The sequence below is a fragment of the Heteronotia binoei genome, chromosome 6, assembly GCF_032191835.1.
Source record: "Heteronotia binoei isolate CCM8104 ecotype False Entrance Well chromosome 6, APGP_CSIRO_Hbin_v1, whole genome shotgun sequence".
In the NCBI taxonomy this organism is placed as follows: domain Eukaryota; kingdom Metazoa; phylum Chordata; class Lepidosauria; order Squamata; family Gekkonidae; genus Heteronotia; species Heteronotia binoei.
This window is the reverse complement of record NC_083228.1, coordinates 22,561,366-22,582,012: the sequence shown is the minus strand read 5'-3', so window position 1 is coordinate 22,582,012 and position 20,647 is coordinate 22,561,366. Positions and strand designations below refer to the sequence as shown.

The 20,647-nt window shown below is 40.7% G+C and overlaps 1 protein-coding gene across 3 annotated transcripts in view; it reads right to left on the bottom strand.

Annotated features, from left to right (window-relative positions):
- The window catches only part of ARID5B (AT-rich interaction domain 5B), a 267,599-nt gene that overhangs the window by 19,351 nt on the left and 227,601 nt on the right, over positions 1-20,647 (bottom strand). For all 3 annotated transcript variants that reach the window (XM_060241097.1, XM_060241096.1, XM_060241098.1), the window contains one exon: positions 14,670-14,767. In XM_060241097.1, coding sequence (XP_060097080.1) covers positions 14,670-14,767 — 98 coding nt within the window. The remainder of the gene's footprint in view (positions 1-14,669; positions 14,768-20,647) is intronic.

Sequence of the window (20,647 nt, the reverse complement as noted above, 5' to 3'; positions counted from 1 at the left end):
CCATGAAAACCTTGTTGGATCTCTGAGGGTGCTACTGCACTCAAATCTAGCTCATACTACAGACCAGAGGTGGCCAAACTTGCTTAATGGAAGAGCCACATAGAATAAACATCTGATGTTTGAGAGCCGCAAGATGAAAGAAGAAAAGAAGGAAGGAAAGCAAACAGATGGGGGGGGGAGGTGGAAAGAATGCAACTTTAAATGCATTCTCCAAACCGCAGGCTGGCTTGGCTTGAATAAGTGATTTAAAGAGAGAAATGCCTTCTCCAAGCCAGCTGATGAGAGGCTTCGAGAGCCACACAATATGTGTGAAAAAGCCACATGTGGCTCCCGAGCCATAGTTTGGCCACCCGTGCTACAGACCAACATAACTATCCTTGTGCAATTGGCTTCAAAAGGGCTACAAGAATGCCCCAAAGCAGCATTTTTTTTGTTAAAAAAAGGGCTAGAGACAGGCAGATCCATTTATAATGCTTAATAACATGCCTTTATCCATAAGTTATGGGAGCAGTGTGACTGTTGACACACCTCCCCCCCCACCGGCTCTCCCCTCTGCCACTCTTATAACATAGGAATAAAGAAACCACGCAAGAGGAACAGGACTTATATACACACAAACATATATTGGCCACTGTGTGACACACAGTGTTGGACTGGGTGGGCCATTGGCCTGATCCAACATGGCTTCTCTTATGTTCTTATGACTGCATGGGAATAATAACAGTGTTACACATAATGACTGCTGATGCTACTGTAGTTCTTTGCTCATGATCCTTTCTTTCCCACATCCTTCCTGCACACCTCCCATTACTGGAGTGGAGTTGGATGGTAACACAAGGTCCAAAGTGTTAAGAACTGGACCTCTACTGAAGTATAATAAAGCTTTAAATAACAGGATGAGAGTGGGTGCTCTCATCCGGTCAAGTCTGATTGGGTGACCTCACCCAATCAGAGATTATATTTTGAATGGAATGACTTCAAAGTGCTAGCTACCTAATCAGACTTGACAAGATGAGAGCATCTTCGAAGGAAAGACAGGGCATGAATATTTTGCAAGGTGTGATCAGAAATGGTCCACGAAAAAGGAGGTGTTTTCCACATTACTGTTTGTGAAATACTGAAAGTAGCTGTAGTTTAGTCATAAACTCTTGGCAATCCAAGGATAGGAAGAAAAGAAGGAAGGGAGGGATGGAGAGGGATATACTATATGCTTTTTCAAAGTTTAGGCAATTCCAGGGCAGGTGTGTGTGATTGTTGTTCCCCAATATGCACAGGGAATAGCAAAAACTGATTCCTGTGGCCTACTTTTGAAACAGCTCAGCCTATGATCAGGCACAAAGAAGTCCTAAGCCCTGGAAGGGAATGTCCTCTTTTTAAACAAAACAAAACTAAAACACTTCATGCATCTCTTACTACTGGCTTTCATGCCAGCTCCAAATATTGCAGAACACGCCATGAACAAATCTTGCAAAACACACACACAATGTTCTAAGACTAAAGAATTAAGAAACTGCTCTAAGGGGTAAACAATTACATTCTTCTGTCACTTGATACTTTAATTTTAATATTTTTAGCAGGGTGGGGGGAGGAGGAGAGAAACATGCTTTCAGGCTTCTCAATAGTTCTTTTGTTAAAGCATCCATTACTCACATAATTGAAAAGATGTTTGTTCAGTGGCATGCTTGAGAGTACAGTTATTTAATCTTAATGATAAAGCTCCAAGGAAAGAAATAGTAGAAAACCCCTTGTTATTTATCAAAACTGGAAGGGAGAGGAGTAAGGCCATGGCAAATAATTGATCTTCAGCCTCTCCCACTCGATGGAAAACTAGCTACACAACCATACAAATTGCAAACATTTCCCGAAAGACAGTTAAGAGTCCCTGTTTTTAGAACAGGCAACAAGAGAAGTAAGGAGATCAGAAACTATTATTTCAGCTTAATGTATTTGCTTTTAGTTATACTTGGGTCTGCGCAAATGTACATTAGGAGAGCAGCAGAGGTGTTTTCCTCCTTTATAAACCAATGCTCATTTGTTTCAAGTTGAGCTCCTGTGGGTTTTCAACATGGTGAAGCTTGAGTGAAGAAGAGCCACCCGAGGACAACACCTCCTGGTACCCACCTGTAACACCATGAATCTCCTGCTCCCCCCAGTCCCAGAAAAAACTTTATAACTGTTATTAAAATATTTTTAAATGTGGGAAGAGTTAAAGAATACATCATATTTTGGCACTTTAAAAATTAGCATAGCAGTCTGTTTGAAAATGGAAAGCTGAGCTAGTATCTGATTTGCCAGTATGCATGTTGGTTACACAGACTGTGACCCCCAAAGGAAACAGGTCCCACACTATAAGGGAAGACTCTGCTGCAACTTTATCTTTTGATATTATCTCTGGCTCCACCCTCAAGTTGAATGTTTGACTGCACAAACCACATTTGGTTTCCAGTTTAAACAGGTATCCCTGTATTTGTAGTTTTTTTATATGTAAGTGGTTTTATGTCTGTGACCTTCACTTTTTAAAAAACTTATGGCCAGTGGCCAATACAAACACATTTGCTTACTTAATAGAAGGATTTGGTTGTGGGGGTGGGGAAGACAGGAGCAAACAAAAACAGAACCAACTGAGCCAATGTGACAAAGACAAATCTCCTGCTTGGCTTTTTTTTTGTTAGACAAAGAACTAGTTATAGTTTACAGCATGGAATAATACTGGATTAATTTTCATCTCAGGATGTTTTTACAGTCAGTCTTCCCCCCCGCCCCCCGCCCAATTAAAAAACACACCCATACTGATTACAGCTCATAGGTAAAGTAACCATAAAGATTTGTATACAGACATTATAATAGGCTCCTTGGTTTCCTTTTTGAGTAGAATGGCTGTTAGCACTTACAGATGTCTTCTGAAATGCACTTTTTACAAAGTTATCTCTGAATGCTTTAAGCAAACCGAGACATTTTTCAACTGGAATACTAGACTCTCTTGTGTATTAAATTACTTCCCAATGTAAGAAAACATCGTTACAGCTGTTGCACGAACCCATTTCCAAGGTCTCATGCTGACCTAACTTGTTTTTGTGGGTAAAAATAGATTTTTGCTTTCATTTTGTGGGATGGGGAGACTGGAAGAAGAGACATTTTACCTTAAATAAAATTCTTACAGCATTTCAATCAGATACTCTTTTAAAAAATTCAGCAAAAACCGGGGCTTGAACTGTTTGGATACATTACAAATGACTGATCTGAAACCAAGAAAGATTAGCTGATTGTTTTCTAAGCCAGGATTCGTAGTCAGAAGGAGTGTGACAGTCCAGCCGCAAGGCTGCAAAGAGGCCTCTGACTTGTTCTCCCAAGTATCAGGTTACATTTTAAAATATAATAAACCTCTTGCTGTTATGGCTGTGGAATGAGGCCTTTTAAACCAAGAAATCAGTGTAACCAATAAAAAGGACCATCTGTCTGAGTATGCGGGGAGTCCATAACAATAGCTCTGAGGTGTCAAGTGCCCCATTCATTTCAATCCAGCTGCCTATGATATTTTAAATGTCAACATTGTTAACGGACATTGCTGCTTATTAGAGCATGCAGGAAAGGGAAATAAACATCAAAACAATGTGAATGACTCGGTTTCAAGTGTGTCCCCAAATGGAGGAGAGTTCACAGAGCACTGGAGAGGATGAGAAGAGGAGCATTTCAGTGGTGAATCAAAAATTATATTAATATGTAACTTCCTTGTAACTTTGTCTGAATGTTGGTTTATGGATACATGTGTTGATCTCACACACTAATGGTTTGTAATGCTTGGAATGAAACCCCCTATTTGTTATGTTTATTATGTCAGTTAAGTTTAAAAAATTCAATAAAATTTAAATTGGAAATATATATTCTGCTTTTAATACACTACAGTAAGTTTACATATGTATGGAGGGGATTCTTTCATTTTACTTTACAGAAAGGCCTAGCCACAAGCCTTGTTTTCCAAAGTTTAGGAAGTATACAGAAGCACAACGGCGGAAGCAAGTAGGGATGCCAGCCTCCAGGTGGGACCTGGAGATCCCCCAGAATTGCACTTCATCTACAGACCACAGAGATCAGTTCCCCTGGAGAAAATGGATGCTTTAGAGCACTGTTTTCCATTTGCAGGGTTGGGACCCGGTTCCGGGCCATGGAAGCCTCACTACTGGGTCACAAGAAAAGCCAAAGCTAGCCCTGCCCCCAGCAAAGCATGACCTCTGCTTCCCCCGTCTCTGTGTTGTGCAGAGAGGAACTGGGCTCCCTCTCCTTCCTTCTCCCCCTCTCCCAGTGTTTGAGAGAAAAGCCAGTGTCCACTGGCACTTTAGATCCATGAAGTGTTCTTCAAGGTATTAGCTTTCATGTGCCTTGAAGTATGTTCTTTTGGGGAGATTTCCCCGGGAGGCCTGGGCGGTAAAGAAGGGGTGTGTGTTTTTTTCAGCTGGGAGGGGCAGGGAGTGGGCATTCCAGTAGCTGTTTTTTTTTACCAAACAACCCCTGGGCAGAATTGTTGCTGGCTGGGGTAATCTGATGGTGAGTAAGGCTTTTTTCCCCTTTGTCCCCCCTTCTTTCTTTTTCCCTCTGCAAGGGATGCTCTGTCTGTATTCTTGGTGCTGGGGGTGGAGGGAAGCAACATTGGGAGGGCTTCTAGTGCCCTGGCCCCACCGGTGGACATTCTGGCCTGATCCAACATGGCTTCTCTTATGTTCTTTCTTTCCATGTCTTTCCTTTCCTTCCATTTCCTTCTTTCCCTTTATTTCTTTCCTTCCCTTTTTACTGGATGAAACTTTTCTGTTCATCATACTGTTGTTGCAGACATAGGAGCTCTGTCAATGAAAAATTGGCACTCCCAGTTGTAGCCAGCTGGCCTTTCTATGAGATTTCTGTGTGAGTGAGTGAGAGTTAGAGGTGTGGGGCAGAAAGAGATTATTGGAGATTACCGCTGTATACAGTATCGCAACAGCACTGGAAGTGATGGTACTATGAACTTGGAACCACTTTACTGGTCCTGCTTTTAACAGCTGTCTGACACCAAAATTAAACTCCTCCTGTATATATTAAAAACGATGAAAGAAGTTCACTGGCTAAATATCTGCACAACAGGTTGCTTTTAAAGGCATGGGAAACAGCCAGTAAAAAGCTGCAAGCCCCTCGTATATATCCTTTTTGGGATAACTGCAGAAAAGCTTGTATGAACTTTATATAACTTGAAATTAATTCATTAATTGCAGTACAATTCTCTGCTACTTTTCACAGTAATTTCCCAGTGTATGAAAAGTATGAAAAATAGCTGTCAAAAGATTTTCTTGAAACCAAGCAAGCCTGAGGAGGGGTTCCAGTAGCAGCAGCTGAAGGAAGGGCCTACTAAATGTGTCACCATATTTTGAGGTACAGCAGCTGCCAGGTCCCAGTGTGGGTGGTACACAGCACTGGCATTCCTGATGACAATGGCAACAGCACTTCCAACTGCATACACTGGCCAGTGCTGTTGAGGAAGGGGTGTGTAGGTGGTGCAGGCAATTGAACATGGGCATTAGGAATGCTTGCAAGCTGGAGAAGAACACACAAACAAATAGATGCATGCAGGTGTGAGGATGGAAGGAGAGGACCCTGGGAATGTATGAAAAAGTTGCAGACCACCCACTTTCCACCCCCATTTTGGCTCAGCATGAGTTTCAGAGAGATTTTTCTGAAAACAAAGTTACTTCAGAAGAAGAGGCAGGTTTGGGGGAGTGCCCTGGATTTAGGAATGTTTTAATTACTGATTGGTTTTAATGTGATTTTAATGTTTTATTATTGTATTGTTCATTTTAGATGTTGTAAGCCGCCCTGAGCCTGCTTCGGCGGGGGAGGGCGGGATATAAATAAAATTTTACATTACATTACATTACATTACATCACTTGGCCCTTGACCTGGAAGTGACACCACAGGAAATAACATAATTCCTATCTCCCGGCTCCACCCCCAAATTTTAGTGGGCCACGAAGGAGAAGTGTAAAAATAACTGGACCACGGGAAAGAAAATTTTGGGAAATCCTGCTTTAGAAGACAGACTCTGGGGCTCTGAACCCCACTGAGGTCCTTGTCTTCCCCAAGTTCCTTCCTCAAATATCCAGGAGTTTCCCAACCTGGATCTGGCAACCTTACCCCACCCCCTCCCATTTCCCAAAAGTGTCCAGTGGGAGATCTGGCTACCTTACAGGGGAGGAAGGTATAGAGGAATAAGACGTATTGACAACACAAAGGCATATACATTCCCACACCCCAAGGTCTTAAAACTCTCACATATAATTGTAGAGAGGAGGAAATAAACGATAACCAGTGGGCTTTATCAAGGGATTAGGCTCCATTTGCCACCATAGCCAAAGTTTCATGGCCTTCATTGGTCCTGGCTCCTTCCCCCCCCCATAATCCTAAAGCAAAATTTGTTTTCCATAATTCTGTTGTGAAAGTGAATGTTGATAGCAGAGGCGTCACTAGGGTGGGTTGCACCCTGGGGTGTAACTGATTCAAGTCACCCCCCCCCCATTGGGCATCACCCCTTTTGGAGGGCTGCGTCACCCCCTCTGCCCTTCTTGTTGCTGGTTCCGGCCCTCCTCAGTTTCCTTTTCGCCTTTGGGACCGGTGTGGAGCTGATCCGCTTCCTTTCTCTCCGTGCACTGTTCGTGCAGCAGCCTGTGGGAGCTGGCGCTCCCCAACACAGAGCCGGTGCGAGTCCTTGCAGGGAGCGGGAGCAAGGAGGGAGTGGGGGGGGGAAGAGAAAGCAGCGTGCAAAGTTGTTAGTGGCGTCTCCGGAGGGTTTCCCCCCCTGAAAATACGATATTGCATTTAGATTCAATAATCCCCCCCTAGCGTATCCAGAAGACTGCAGGTGGGTTACGATATATATTGAAAACTGTTCTAAAAAAAAAAAAGAATGCAAATGCATAACGCTACTTAAATCCTAAATAGGGGTACGATGTTTGTTAAGAGACAAGAGCACGCTTTACGTTTGCACCTTTGACATTTGCTCCTCGGCCCGGCCTTCTGCAAACTGGGGCCAATGAGAATGCTCTAGGGGAGGGCCGATGGCCCCCTTGGCCCCGCCCTAGTGACGCTGCTGGTTGATAGCAAATTTACACCAAACATTCTCTGAATGTTTCAATATTTACTGAAAATTCAATACCTGCATTTTGACATCCTATGGCAATTTTATTTCAATATACTATATGAGATAGTTTATTCTAATATTTCAAATATAATAGAAGACTTCTGACAGGTTTTGTCAGTTGACATGCAATAGTGTTTAATATTTGGGTTTCACAGCATATAAGCAATAGAGTTTGGTACTGGCTTGATTGCATGCAACAGTATTTAGCATTTAGTAATATTTAACAGCTCAGTATGACTTTTCATATTTGACACTTGCCACATGAATTTTTATTTATTAATTAAATATTTATACTCTGCCTTTCCTCCTGGGCCATGGTGGCTTACAGTATTAAAATATCACAAGTTAAAACCCAAATAAAATAACAGACCCAAAATACCTCCCCCACAAGATGCCTGCTGTTCATAGCAACACACCAGAGGAAACCGTGGAATATGAACAAATGAAATGTAAAAAAGCTCACGGCCACAACAGCTCAAAATGTATAAATATATTAATAATAACAATAAAGAGCAATGAATAAAAATATATAAATGTTTGCAATGGGTCACAATTCAATTCCCATATATTTAAAACACAAAAATTCCTTGCAGACTTGGAAAAGTTCAACCAGTGAAACTCACTGTTCATAGCCCATCAAAACAAAAACAAAGTAAAACCCTGGAAATAAATAAAACTTGCAGGGCTGAAAGAAATCAAATGACAAAAGTTCTGGGGAATTTCAAAGGAAGGAGGAAATGAACATTAAGATTTGAATTTTAAAGACAAAAATGCATATTCAAAATCTGAATGGCGATTTTGGAGAATTTTGAATATTTGAAAGCATGAAATTCTATTCTACCACATCCTGCAGATAAGTTTGGAGCTTTCCTTAGTACAAGAAAAGGGACTGGACTGGGAGTGGAAAGAACTTCGGACAAGCCGTGCTGAGCAAGTTTTGTTGCATTAGAATCCAGCACTATAGGAGCCATTAAACTCAATGGGGCCAACCATGGGCATTAGCTCACCCACTGCTTCATCCTCCAAAATGGCAGCAGTGCAGTACAAACAACTAGTGAGCCAATTGCCATTTCTGATTAAAGGTCTGAGCCCAGTGATCCCCCAGGCACTGGCAGAGTTGCTGAGGCTTGGCCCGACTTGCTCTTGGCCACCAGATGGCCCTCTAGTGCTGTAGTCTACCAGGAAACTTCTCTGTAAGTTAAATGGCCAGTCCACTCCTGCTAAGGCTCTTTCTTGAGGAGGAAGGGCCTCTTTCACTGGAGAAGGACTCCCAACCAGAGCTTTTTTTTTGTAGAAAAAGCCAACAGGAACTCATTTGAATATTAGAAGTGATGTCACCCGTTCAAGAGGTTATTGAAGTGATGTCACCCGTTCAATAGGTTATTTTCCACATATTGACACAGAACAGTACAGTGCCATCAGCCATATTTCATGGATCAGTGTTCTCATATAGCCCAATGAAATCCCTTGTTTTGCCCCCCTCCCACAACACGGCTGGAGAGAGCCACACGTGGTGGAGTGAGCAGTAGCAAGCCCAGCTTCTCTTGGGAGGGGGTGCTCATGGGTGGCTCCATGTTTCTTACTCTCTTTGCAAGCCTGCTGGAGGCTGGAGGTGGCAGAGGGGATGGAGTGCATGGTCTGGGAGTGCATGGCTACCTAGTGCCTTCCCTCTGCCAGAGACCATTTTTTGACCCGGAGCCCTGGCCAAGCCAACTGGAACTACGTTCCTGTGTGTTCCTGCACAAAAAAAGCCCTGCCAACTTAGCTAAGCAGAGTGGGAGAATTTCTGTCAATATACAGACACTTTGCTCACTGGATTCACCAAGACATTCTGCATTGTGAAGGCATTTGCAAATGTCTGTGGTAAATCCTGTTGAACTGATACAGTCCTCCAGAAGTGAATATATGACAGAAGCACTTGTGTGTTCCCCACCCAGAAACCAATGAACCAAAGGGGCTTGCTCCCAAATAAAACTTCGTAGTATATTATATTAGTATATTATAGTATGATGAGACAGTATATTTTTTAAAAATGGTTTAAAACTGTGCAAAATTTCACTAATCAGGAAAATACTTTTTAAAAGTTTTATTATAAACTCTGTTTTATTAAAACTGAGCTTTTCTGAAAGCCAAAACTGATCCCAAGATTTCTTCTTGCTTATCAGCAGGGACTTTTTGCTAATTTTCAGGTTCTAGAACAGAAAATAAAGTGAAAGTCCACATAAAACAATGAGATATGTACTCCTACCTACAGTCATCAGATTCTTAGGACTGACATGGCAAATATCAATAGGCAGATGGGAGTGTGGGTGGGAGGCAAACAGTGTCACTTTAGCTTAGAATTCAGTTAACTTTATGATGGCTATTAGATAGTCAATTCAATGTCAATTTAGTCATATTATCTATTAGAGGAAGTCCAAGAGTTTATCCCTCAAGTCATAGTTCTAACCTTTATGCTCAGTAGAGATTTTGTTGCCTCTTTTTCCCTGAATACCATAAAAATTCCTATTTTGACAGCTGAAATTAATTGCTTTATCTGAACTTGAGACATATTTGTTTGATATATGTAAACAGGCACATGTACACTGGTAAACACAGCTTGACTTCTACAAGCTGAGATATTTCCCTATCCCACAGCTGGAGGAAGTGTCAAGAGAAGCTCCCACACCTTCTGCCTGTGTGTGCCTTGCCCTGTTGCCCTACATTCCTGGCCCTTACTGAAAATCCATCCTCCGCTATCTAAAAGAGGATTCAATTCACTGAAGGTAGAACTTCCACACCCTCCCATTCCATCTCATTAGTGGTTTTCACCTTCCTCCCCAATTGGGATCTGTGTCATGGTACTTGCAGAGCAGATGTGATCTGAATGCCATGTACTACATATATACCAAATTTCAGGACTATCTAATCAGAAAGTGTCTTAACCGGTCAAAATATTGGCATCGATCAGTACCAAAAAAGACAGCTGGCATACAAGTAGATTCAAGATTCTCTGGTTTCTACAAAAAGCAACAGGGACAGAACATTTTCAAAGTTCTGTTATATTGAATGGGGACATGTCTTCCCTGTCCTATACAGGACAATACTGCATAAGCTGTGTCTGTGGCTTTAAGAAAAAGCAACTTCACAGAGAACCGAGATCACAGGAGGCTGTTGCAAGTCAGAGTATGTCTGAAGTTAAAATGCAGGATTCATTGGGGGTCCCCCTTTCTCATACTTTGAACTATCCTGTGTCTGGGGAAGAAGGCATTTCTACTCTGTATGTGTGTTTACATTTTAAAAAATCCTCCATAATGGTATAGCTTAATACTGTGTGGCGGAAGTTATCTGATTTATCTTGTGAAAGCATACATAGAACCAACAAAAGGGGAAAGTCCTCCCAATATAATATTATTGTAGTAGAAACTGTTTGAAGTGGGCACCTGACTTGGCTGAATAGCCTGTTTGCTTTCTAAAAGTACATTTAATTTCAGAAATCTGCGCTCTCAAAAACATTGCTATGTAGTTCATTGTCATCTGTTTTGCTTTGTTTTAAAATCCCTGATGAAAATAACAACATCCTGATCATTTACACAATTACACCTATTTACGCAGGGGCATTAAAAGTTGGCCATCGTGCATTTTTGTGCTGAAGTTCAAAGAAAAAGCCCTCAAATGAAACCTGACCTGGTGGAACTCTCTGCTGAATGACATCCGTGCCCTGTGGGACCTCATACTGACCCACAGCGCCTGTAAGGCAGATGTTCCACCAGGCCTATGGTTGAGGTCAGCAATGGTTTCCATCTTGCCTGGCTCCCCTTTTTATCCCTCCCCCCATGGGGTAGTGACAAAATTGATTCATTTTAGGTCCATCTGGTATTGTTATATTGTTTTAATTTTTAAAAATTTCATCTGACTCTGCTTGTATACCCACCGTGAGCCCTGTTTCAAAGGGGAGAGTGGTCTATAAGCCAACTTTATAAATAAATGATTCCTGCATCACACTGAAAAGGATGTCGTTCTAGGAGAAAATACATTGTTTGTTCTTTGCTTAATCCCTGATATACGAGAGAGAGACAGGATTCTGACAAGTGAGCCATGAAGAATTTCAGAAATGCGAACTCGTGTTGCTGGGCATGTGAGGTTCTATCAGAGTCCCCCCAGCTCCATAACATGGGTACACACTGTTTTTACTTTATATGATCACTCAAGGTAATTTACAGCAGAGAATTAAAGCCTCATGACCAAAATAACAACAGCAGCTTGTAATCTTTGCAAGTGTTGAGTCATGCACATAGCAACAGACCCACAATGGGAAAACATTAATGCTTTTTATATTGGTAATCATCTGTAACATGAGCAATTAAGTACAGTACTAATGGACTATGGCCAAGAGCCTGGTACTAATATTAAAAACTGACAGAGATGAATAGGCTTGGAAGCAAAACTGGGCTGACAAAGACATTTTTATGAAGTGCTTGGGCTGATTTGATTTAAACCAATCAGAAAGGCAGGTTCAGACCAGTCAGCCCTACAGCGACAATAATGCATTCATGGGCATTATACAATTCCTGCTATGCTTTAAATAAAAACATCCATTGATTTGACAAAACACACATGCACACAAAACCTAACCAACCTGGACTTGCATTATTGAACTTATTAATAAAACAAAAGAAGAGCCTGCAATTCATAGCTAAAAATAACACTGAACCCACAGGCAACATCATATCTTTTTTTAAATGAAGCTGCTTACTGGATTTGAGACATAGACAATTAAACATAGATACGTTCATAAGTCATTTTTAGCCTTCTTCTTTTAATTTGGAGGAGAAGCCTTAACAATAAAGCTTTTATACACGATTTGGAAGTTAACATTGTTTAAAAAATGGGAGCAGGGAGCAGTTTTTTACTGTCATCCTATAGATAACAATGCTGTTGTCTTTGACTAGCAGCAGTTCTTCTGTGTCTCAGACTGAGGTCCCTGCCTGGATCTGTTACCTGAGATCCATTTGTTAAAGGGACAGTAGCAATTAAAACTGGAGGCTGGTGCATTGCAAAGGATATACAAACCACCATATTTCCCCCTTTCTACAACAAACCATTAACAACAGTAATTCAAACACTTAGAAAATTCTGCTATGGCATTTTTAACAGAGTTTTAGCCTAATGCCAGCAAACCTTTGGTTTTCTTAAAACTTCAATTTCAAAACTTTGCACAACTTAGGGAAATACTCACATGAGCTAAATATATTCAGCCTTTGTCACCAGAATTTACATGGAATATCTGCACCCCTCCCCCCCCACAACCAATACGAGGCAAGACTTACTGAAATCCCCAATCCATTTCAGGCATGGTGTAGTTTGAGGACAATGAGAGAATCCCGCCCCCCATTTCTTTCCCCATCTGCCTTTGCACTTTAAATCCACACTATCCTACAAAGTAAGCCCAATACTGTTTTTAAAAACACTGCAAGTTCTATATGCTTTTGTTGCCACTATTGAAAACCTGCTCAATGGCAACACTGAAAACCTGGCAGTGCAAGGACACCACTATCCACAGAATGCTTATATCAAACAAACGATTAGTGCTTAACAGCAACCTTTCACTCAAAAGACCACCAGCAGTTGAGGGACACTAACAGTGCCCATCCCACAAGAGTGCAGGGGTCCACAGGCAAGTTACTGAATGTTTCCCCCCTCCTTCTTGATGAGTTCAACTGCAATGAGTAGAGCCAAAGTCCCACAGAGATCAATGGACTTAAGAGGCCATCTGTGTACTTAAAATCCATTGGTTTCAGTGGGATCAACTTTCTTTCTAAACTGTACTCAAGGGCTGCTGAGTATGAAAAATTGAACTGGTTAATCTTGAAGAGTCAACACCATATGATTTTGCACTCTCTGGACTATGTATTGTATTAATTATGATTACAATTTATTAATCTGTACATGGTTTGTATGGTGGTTGTAGTTTTTTTCTGATTTACTTGTATATTTACATTGTTTCCCCCCCTTCTCTTTTTGGGTTGCAACAGGAGCTATCGAAAACAGTCCATTCCTATCTGCATGGATTCTTTCATTGACATGTCTTTACTCAGGCTTCCATTTCTTGACTGTACTACAGCAAGCTTGCTTTAAATGTTTCAATGGATGTTTTCATGACATTGTGTGTTTTTTCCAGTTCTAATTTTAAATGTTTTTATGACATGTAGTTGTTGTTGTTTGGTTGGTTTAAAATGTGATTTTATCATGTACACTTTAAATTTGTTAGCTGTCTTGTGAGTGTAGAAAGCAGGGCTGCTAGTCTCCAGGTGGTGGTTGGAGATCTCCCACTATTACAACTAATCTCCAAGCAACAGAGTTGTTCACTTAGAGAAAATGGCCACTCTGGAAGGTGGGCTCTATGACATTATGCCCCACTAAAGTCCCTCCCCTTTTCAAACCCTGCCCTTCCCAGGCTCCACCCCCCCATCCAGGAATTTCCCAACCCAGAGTTGGCAACTCTCATAAAAAGGCAGGATATAAATGCTGTAAAATAAATAAATAAAAATAAACAATGGAGAACTGGCATCTATCTACACTTTATTAACGTAATGAAGCAACCAATTGCTGACAAAATGTTATTGATACTGTGTTTTTCACACTAGGATTTAAGGTTTGCAATTGTCACTTTTATCAGTACGGCTAACAGCTCACCCTTCAAATAAGACATGTATGCCCTATGTGTCTAATATAAAAAACAACATGCCATGCTCGTAGATGGTGATAAACAAAACACTTTCTTGGCCCCTGAAGGCAGCTAGTTAGCGATCTGGAGCATGAGATCACATTGCTTATTTCAGAGCTTGAAAGCACACATATTTTATTAATGGCCTGCATTTTTCTCAGAATTCTTCTAAGGAAGCATCACAACTATATCGTGTTATCTGATGTACCCTGGATACCAAAGCTTTGGAAACTATTATTAACTCAGAAAAGGGTATAAAATCAATGCTTATAAAACAGTGAGTCTTTTGCACTTTAGAAAGATAAATGGCTGTCAGGAGCAGGAAGGGAAGGAGAGAACATTAAAGGAACAAGGAAGAAGAATTTTTCTCTCTCTCCTGCGACTTACAATGGGAAGAACACCCTTACTAATTTGAAATGGCCACAGATTGCTTTGCACAGATCTGGAACAGGCTTTTAAAAACAAAATAAACCATCATACTAATTCATGATTATGATTTCCTCAAGCTATTGTCTGTTTTGTTCATTTCTAACAGCTTCTGCATGAGAAGGATGAGTAAAATGAAGGTATGAAACAGAAAGGAATCAGATGGCAGATTTGTTTGCTTTGCCATCACACATATACACACTCACACTCGCGTTTAAATTACAGTATATTATAGGGCCAGGCTGGTGATGGAATATTTACTATTCCTTTGTAAGAGGTCTCCCCCCGCAACCAAAGTCTTTTCAAAAGGCTTTGAAGGTTCTCCAAATTAATTTCCCCCCTTTATTAAACAAGCATTTCAATATTTGTTATCTTACCTTTCATAATGTCTACGAGTACATGTGGCTGCACTTGTACTTCCAGGGTTACCACCTAATTCATCATAAATATGTTTCCATTGTCGACGGGCTGTTATCTGCAAAAATGGCAATGGAAAATTTAATCTTGTATCTTTACAGATTCCCCCCCCCCTCTTACAGCATTTGAGATCACAGCAACAAACATATATACGGCAAATTTAGAACAGCATGTACCAGAAACACGGACAAAGCCCCTGTATTGATGGGTTGTACATGTATCCACGGTTCCTTCAGCAAAATATGACATTTTGTGCATTTGTTTCCCATAATTCTTCTTTTTTAACAATTGGGTTTTACTGCAGTCTCATTATCAACTCATTTTGCTATTTTGTGTGTGCAATTTCTTGAAAAGGAACTTCAATCAATTGAGGGCCATTAACCATCGAAATGTATGCAGACAAATCCCTTGGTAAATTATGAAAATGAATCTCAAACTAAGCACAAATAATGATTACATAGTTATTTTAACCGAGTTAGTGAAAAATGAATCCAACTGCAAGCCCTTAATCCGTCACAGGCTCCCCTAAATCCACACAAAAACACAGTCTGTAACTCTATATGTTACAAGCTGTTTATTTTCATCCGCCTGTGTCAGTGAAATATATAGATCAGATGGTAATGAAATCTAAACACTCTCCAATGTTAATATTTAAGCTATGTCCTATACTTGGCCAAATGGAAGAAAACAAACATCTTGTAAATTATTAAGTTACACACCACAGTTTGGGGGTGAGGGCGGGGGTAAGTTCACTGGGGCAACTATCAGGATCCAATACAAGTAACAGAGAAGATCTGGCAACAGAATGCTTCTGAATGCCACTGCTATTTTATATAGCTTGCAATCCTGAAAATCAGGAAGATAAATAAGGAACAGGAGAGGGAAAGGAGTTCACCCTTTTCTGCATGCATTTCATGGTGGGGGGGTGGGAAGGAGAGGGGGCATGGTTAGTGAAAATTGTAGAGTAGCGGTGGAGACAATTGACGGAGGAATGGAGTCATTTTTGTGGAATATTGTGGCACTTAATATATTCAAACCCACAGGCTTCTTTACAGTCACCCACAGAGCTTGCCAGTTCACCAAAGAGCCAAAGGCAGCAATCAAACGAAAACAAATATCAAAACTTGTAATTTGGGGCCTGTAATTTTAATCTAAAAAAGAGGAGATGAGTGGAGCAGTTAAATATTATAGGGTAAATGGTGCCTTTCCTACTCTGCATAAAGATAAAATGCTTCCTTTGCAGAAAGCATGCTTCAAAAGCAAAAAGACATGTTATTTGGTAATGTTATAATTTCAGAGAAACATCCTTGAAGCTTATCTTTGTTCTGTTCTCATTAGACACAACCACCACCTACTTCTAGCAGCCGATTAAATCAAAATGCCTATTTGTTCATCAGTAGTTTGAAATCCCAACAACTTTGATAAATCTGTCTAGTATGTGAAAAAAACTGAATTAACACACAACTGATGTCTACATTTCAATTTAAAAAAAAAATTACAGAAATAGTTTAATTAACATAGACATTGTGGCTGCATTCAGATGAGCAATTTGGGCTGATACAGCCACCCCCGGATTTAAAAGGTACATTTACACTCGCACATCTGGGCCCTGCGGTGGAAGAGCACCCATCTTGTCTCCTGCTCCCTCAACATGCCACTGGGTACTTCTTGGTGGCAAACTGCTGAAGTGCTTGCATGGTGTGTTTCTGGGCCATCTGAATGACCAGTGCGTAACAAACAAGTGCACAAATGGTTACATTGCTCCTCTGGTTGCACACAACCCATGCCTCTCTGGCAGCTGGGTGTGCATTGTCTGTTTGCAGTGGGGTGCCTCAAACTGCCAGCTTTTTATAAGCTGAGAGGCCATCACTGCGAGCTGCCAATTTGAATGCAGCCTATATGTACACACTATGAGCCATTCTTCATCCATATATTGTCAGGATATTGTATGCACAAAATACTCATTCCTTGCGAACAAAATTTCCTACTAGCAAAGTATTGCCATGCAGAATTACTGCGATCCAGGGCTTTTTTCCTGCTGCATTCCACAGGAGTGGTGCTCCTCCTGGGCTGGCCCGAGCTCTGGCTGGCCCAACCCACCATGTGGCAGCCACGTGCTCCCAGGCCAGGCGGTGTAGCCTAATATGCAAATGAGCTCCTGCTGGACTTTTTCTACAAAAAAAAGCACTGCTGTCATCTAAAGCTATTTAAATCAATTGCTTAGAATGGAGTAACTCTGAATAGGAATGAATGGCAATCTACTTGCCCATGAGACACACCACTTGGAAACCTACTGCTTTGTCCTCCATATGTGGAAAGCTAAATGCATCACCGATGGATGCCAGCCCCAAGGTGGGACCTGGGATCCCTTGGAATTATGGCTCATCTTCAGAGTACAGAGATAAATTCCCCTGGAAAAAATAGATGCTTTGGAGGGTGCACTCTATGGCATTGTCCCTCATTGAGGTCTCTTTCCTTCCCAGGCCTCGCCCCCAAATCTCCAGGAGCTTCCCAACCTGGAACTAGCTACCTTATCCCCCGATCCCTCCCCACCAGTGGCCGGGGGGAACCTGGCAACCCTAGTATCACCACAGCCACCCTATAGCAATCCAGTTTATATTAGGTGTACAAGCTTGGGATCTTTAAAACAAACAAACAAACAAACAAACAAAAACTCTCAACAGATCTTCAAGGTAAAGGAGTCATCATCCGGGAAACTCAGCGAAAAACAACACAGCAGAACAATCCCAAACAGAGTTACACCCTTCTGAACCCACTGACTTCAGGGGACTAAGTTGGGTACAACTCAGCCTATGATGACATTGTGTCTGTTTGAGGATGACGGGTGTGTGTGTCAAAATAGTTACTGAAATAACTGTGGAAGAGTCAAGAGAAATAAAATGCCACAAAAGCAAATAAGAGCTTCACATTTTGGGATTCTGTACCAAGTGCTATTATAGTTTTGAAGGTAAAAATGGGTTGCGCTCTTTCAATTAAAATTCCAAGATAAATGTACATTTTAGAAGAAGAGATGTCTTTCTTCCCTATCTGTTAACATTAATTTTTAAGGCGTGGAAACATTCAATAGAACATTCATTGTCTAATCCAAATTCAATTTGTTTTTGGCAGTCACGCTTGCTTTGCAATCAATAGACCAGTTTCACTTATTTACTGAAGTGACTGTGCTAAGTTATGCTGACGTGGTGCTGAAATACCCGCCGTTCCTGGGAGTCTTGACACCATGTTTTATTTAACTTCAAAAACAAGCACTTAAGCCTGACATCATCTTCTAAGAGACTGAACAAAGCACTGACTTCTGGAAAATTCACAAATCCCTGCAGCCATTCAAATTTAACATTTCATTATCCAACAATGATTTTAAAAAATCTTTCTTTCTACATAGTTTAGAAATTTATATGCCGTCTCTCTAGAGACTAGCCCAAGGAAGCTTACAGGCAAAAATAATACAATTAGCCCATTAAAAAAAAGAAGTTATCAACATATCTCTTTATTGAGGAAGATGTTAAAATGGTATGGGGGTGGCACACCTTACATTCAGCTATGGTATATCCTACACTATGCCTGTACAACCTGTAACTCAGCAAGGCAAATACACTCCACTGGCCGTGTTCATTGGCCCAAGTATGACTCAGTAAACTACATGTTTCTGCCTGTCTAAAAGTGCAAAAATGGGAGTGAGTACCCAAGCCCTAGGAAACCATATTTATGACATTGCTGGTGGACTGCATTAGGCTTAGTGGGTCACAAGTTGTGCAAACCTTACCTATACAACTGTTACTACACCACTATAAATACCCAAATCCACTTTTGACTATTGTAGCTTTCATATGGATAAAAAAGTCATCTCCTCCCCATTCTAGTTGATCCTTTTAAAATATTTGATGCATATTCTTTGCTCCAAAGGCTTAAATCTAGGGAATGCAAAACTAGTATTCTGCCTTTCGGTGTACTGTAAAGCAAGAAACTCATTATTGGCCTCCACCCTGTTGTTACCTGTGATTGAAATGAGTTCGTCAGGGGTGCAAAACCTAACTTAAGAATTTGTTTGCAAAATATAAACAGCACATTGGAGAATACTCCCTGTATTTTTCTTGGCTAGGCGAAACTAAAGCGGACTGCTTGGTGTTAATGGTGCAAGCACGTTACAACACTGGCATAAGATCTTCTATACAAGATAATTCTTTTTAATCTCTCTGTGTCTTCTAAGGCTGTAATAATATATGGTGTTTATAATTTAAGCATTTATTTGGAGGCTCAAGACTATTAATAACTGTCTTGATTAGCATGGAGCACCAGTCTCTCCATGGAAAAAGGAGTATGACTGAATAGAGTGGCTCCAGCCTGCTGTAATTTTGGTTTCTATTTTCTATTATTTCTTAAACAAGCTGGGATTTATTGTGTTAAAGAACCAACAAAGTCCCTACTTAGTGGGTTACTTTTAAACTTTGCTTTTCTTGAATGGGCTTATTCATGTCAAATTAAAATCAGAAAGAAAATATATATATAGTTAATCCGGAGTCATGCAGTATTGCAGGAGGTTCTGTTACTTCCATGTCTAAGTACAGACCTATATAAATGCTTTCAAACAACCAGTATTGTAAGCAGTTTGTTTTAAACCAATAAAAGGGTAACCTAGTGAAATGAAGGGAGTATTAGGACAGTACAACATCTGTTTTACTTTCCTTGTTTTGATTAACAAAACCGATTGTTCAGTGGAAAGGGGAAGGAGTGAACGTCATACTTGACTGATGGAAATATTTCCACAAATGATGCTGCTTTTCAACATCTATGTAAAGCCTCTGGGAGACATCATCCAGAAATTTGAGCTGAGCTGCCACCAGTGTGCAGATGACACTCATCTCCATCTTGTGCAATCAGCAGATCCCAGGGAGCTTGTGAAAACTGTGAACAGAGGCCTGGAGGCAGTTTTGACATGGATGAGGGCTAACTATCTGAAACTTAATCCCAACAGAATGATGGGGTACGGGTGGGGGAAGGTGTGACCTGGGATATGGGCTAGCCCCTGTTCTGGATGGGGCTGCACTCTGGCTAAAGAAGAAGACAATAGATTTATACCCTGCCCTTCTCATTGAAACAGACTTGTGAACTTGATAACTATACAACTATACAACATGGAAGCAACTTCAGAAAATGAAAAACACAACCCCAGAAAGAATGATTACATACATCTGTTGAAAATTTAAAAAGCTAGTGACTTATGATACCTAAAAGGCACCTAAATATAGATGGGATTATTGGTTGCTATGGTTGATGGGGAGCGTGCAACCTATAACAAAACTGGACAAATAGAACAATGCAAGATTGTATACCTTGTTATGAATACTTGTAGAAAAAGCTATATATTGTGTTTTGGTTTTATGGTGTTGGTAATATATTTAGTAGAGGAAGAATTGTATGTAAATATATTTGCAATTATGAGGAAAGGTATGGTTTATGTAAATCATATAATACAGGAAAGGATTTATGGAAAATTTGGTGTTGAGTATTGTGTTTTGCTGTTGTAAACAATATATAGGATGGTTTAACAATATTTAGGATGGCAGTTTAAACAATGAAAAACATCCCCTATCCCTCCCCAAAAATTCCCACTTTGCTTTCTCCGGCTTCAGGACAATAATGCATACTGTATTTATTTGGCGCCATCGAATGCTTTTTAGTTTTAACTTGATTGTTTTTAATCTGGTTTTATATTGTACTTTTGCTGGATGGCAGTCCGTCTTCTGCCGGTGAGTCAGTGCATATTTGAGCCTTGAATTCATTATATGGCCTTAGCAAGCCACAGCCTATCAGCCTCAGCCCTTGCTCTGCAATAGAGGGATAATTAATACCTTAGAGGAATATTAAGACAGTGGATGTGAACAGCTCTGATACAGGGAGAGGTGGGGGGAGATGGCCA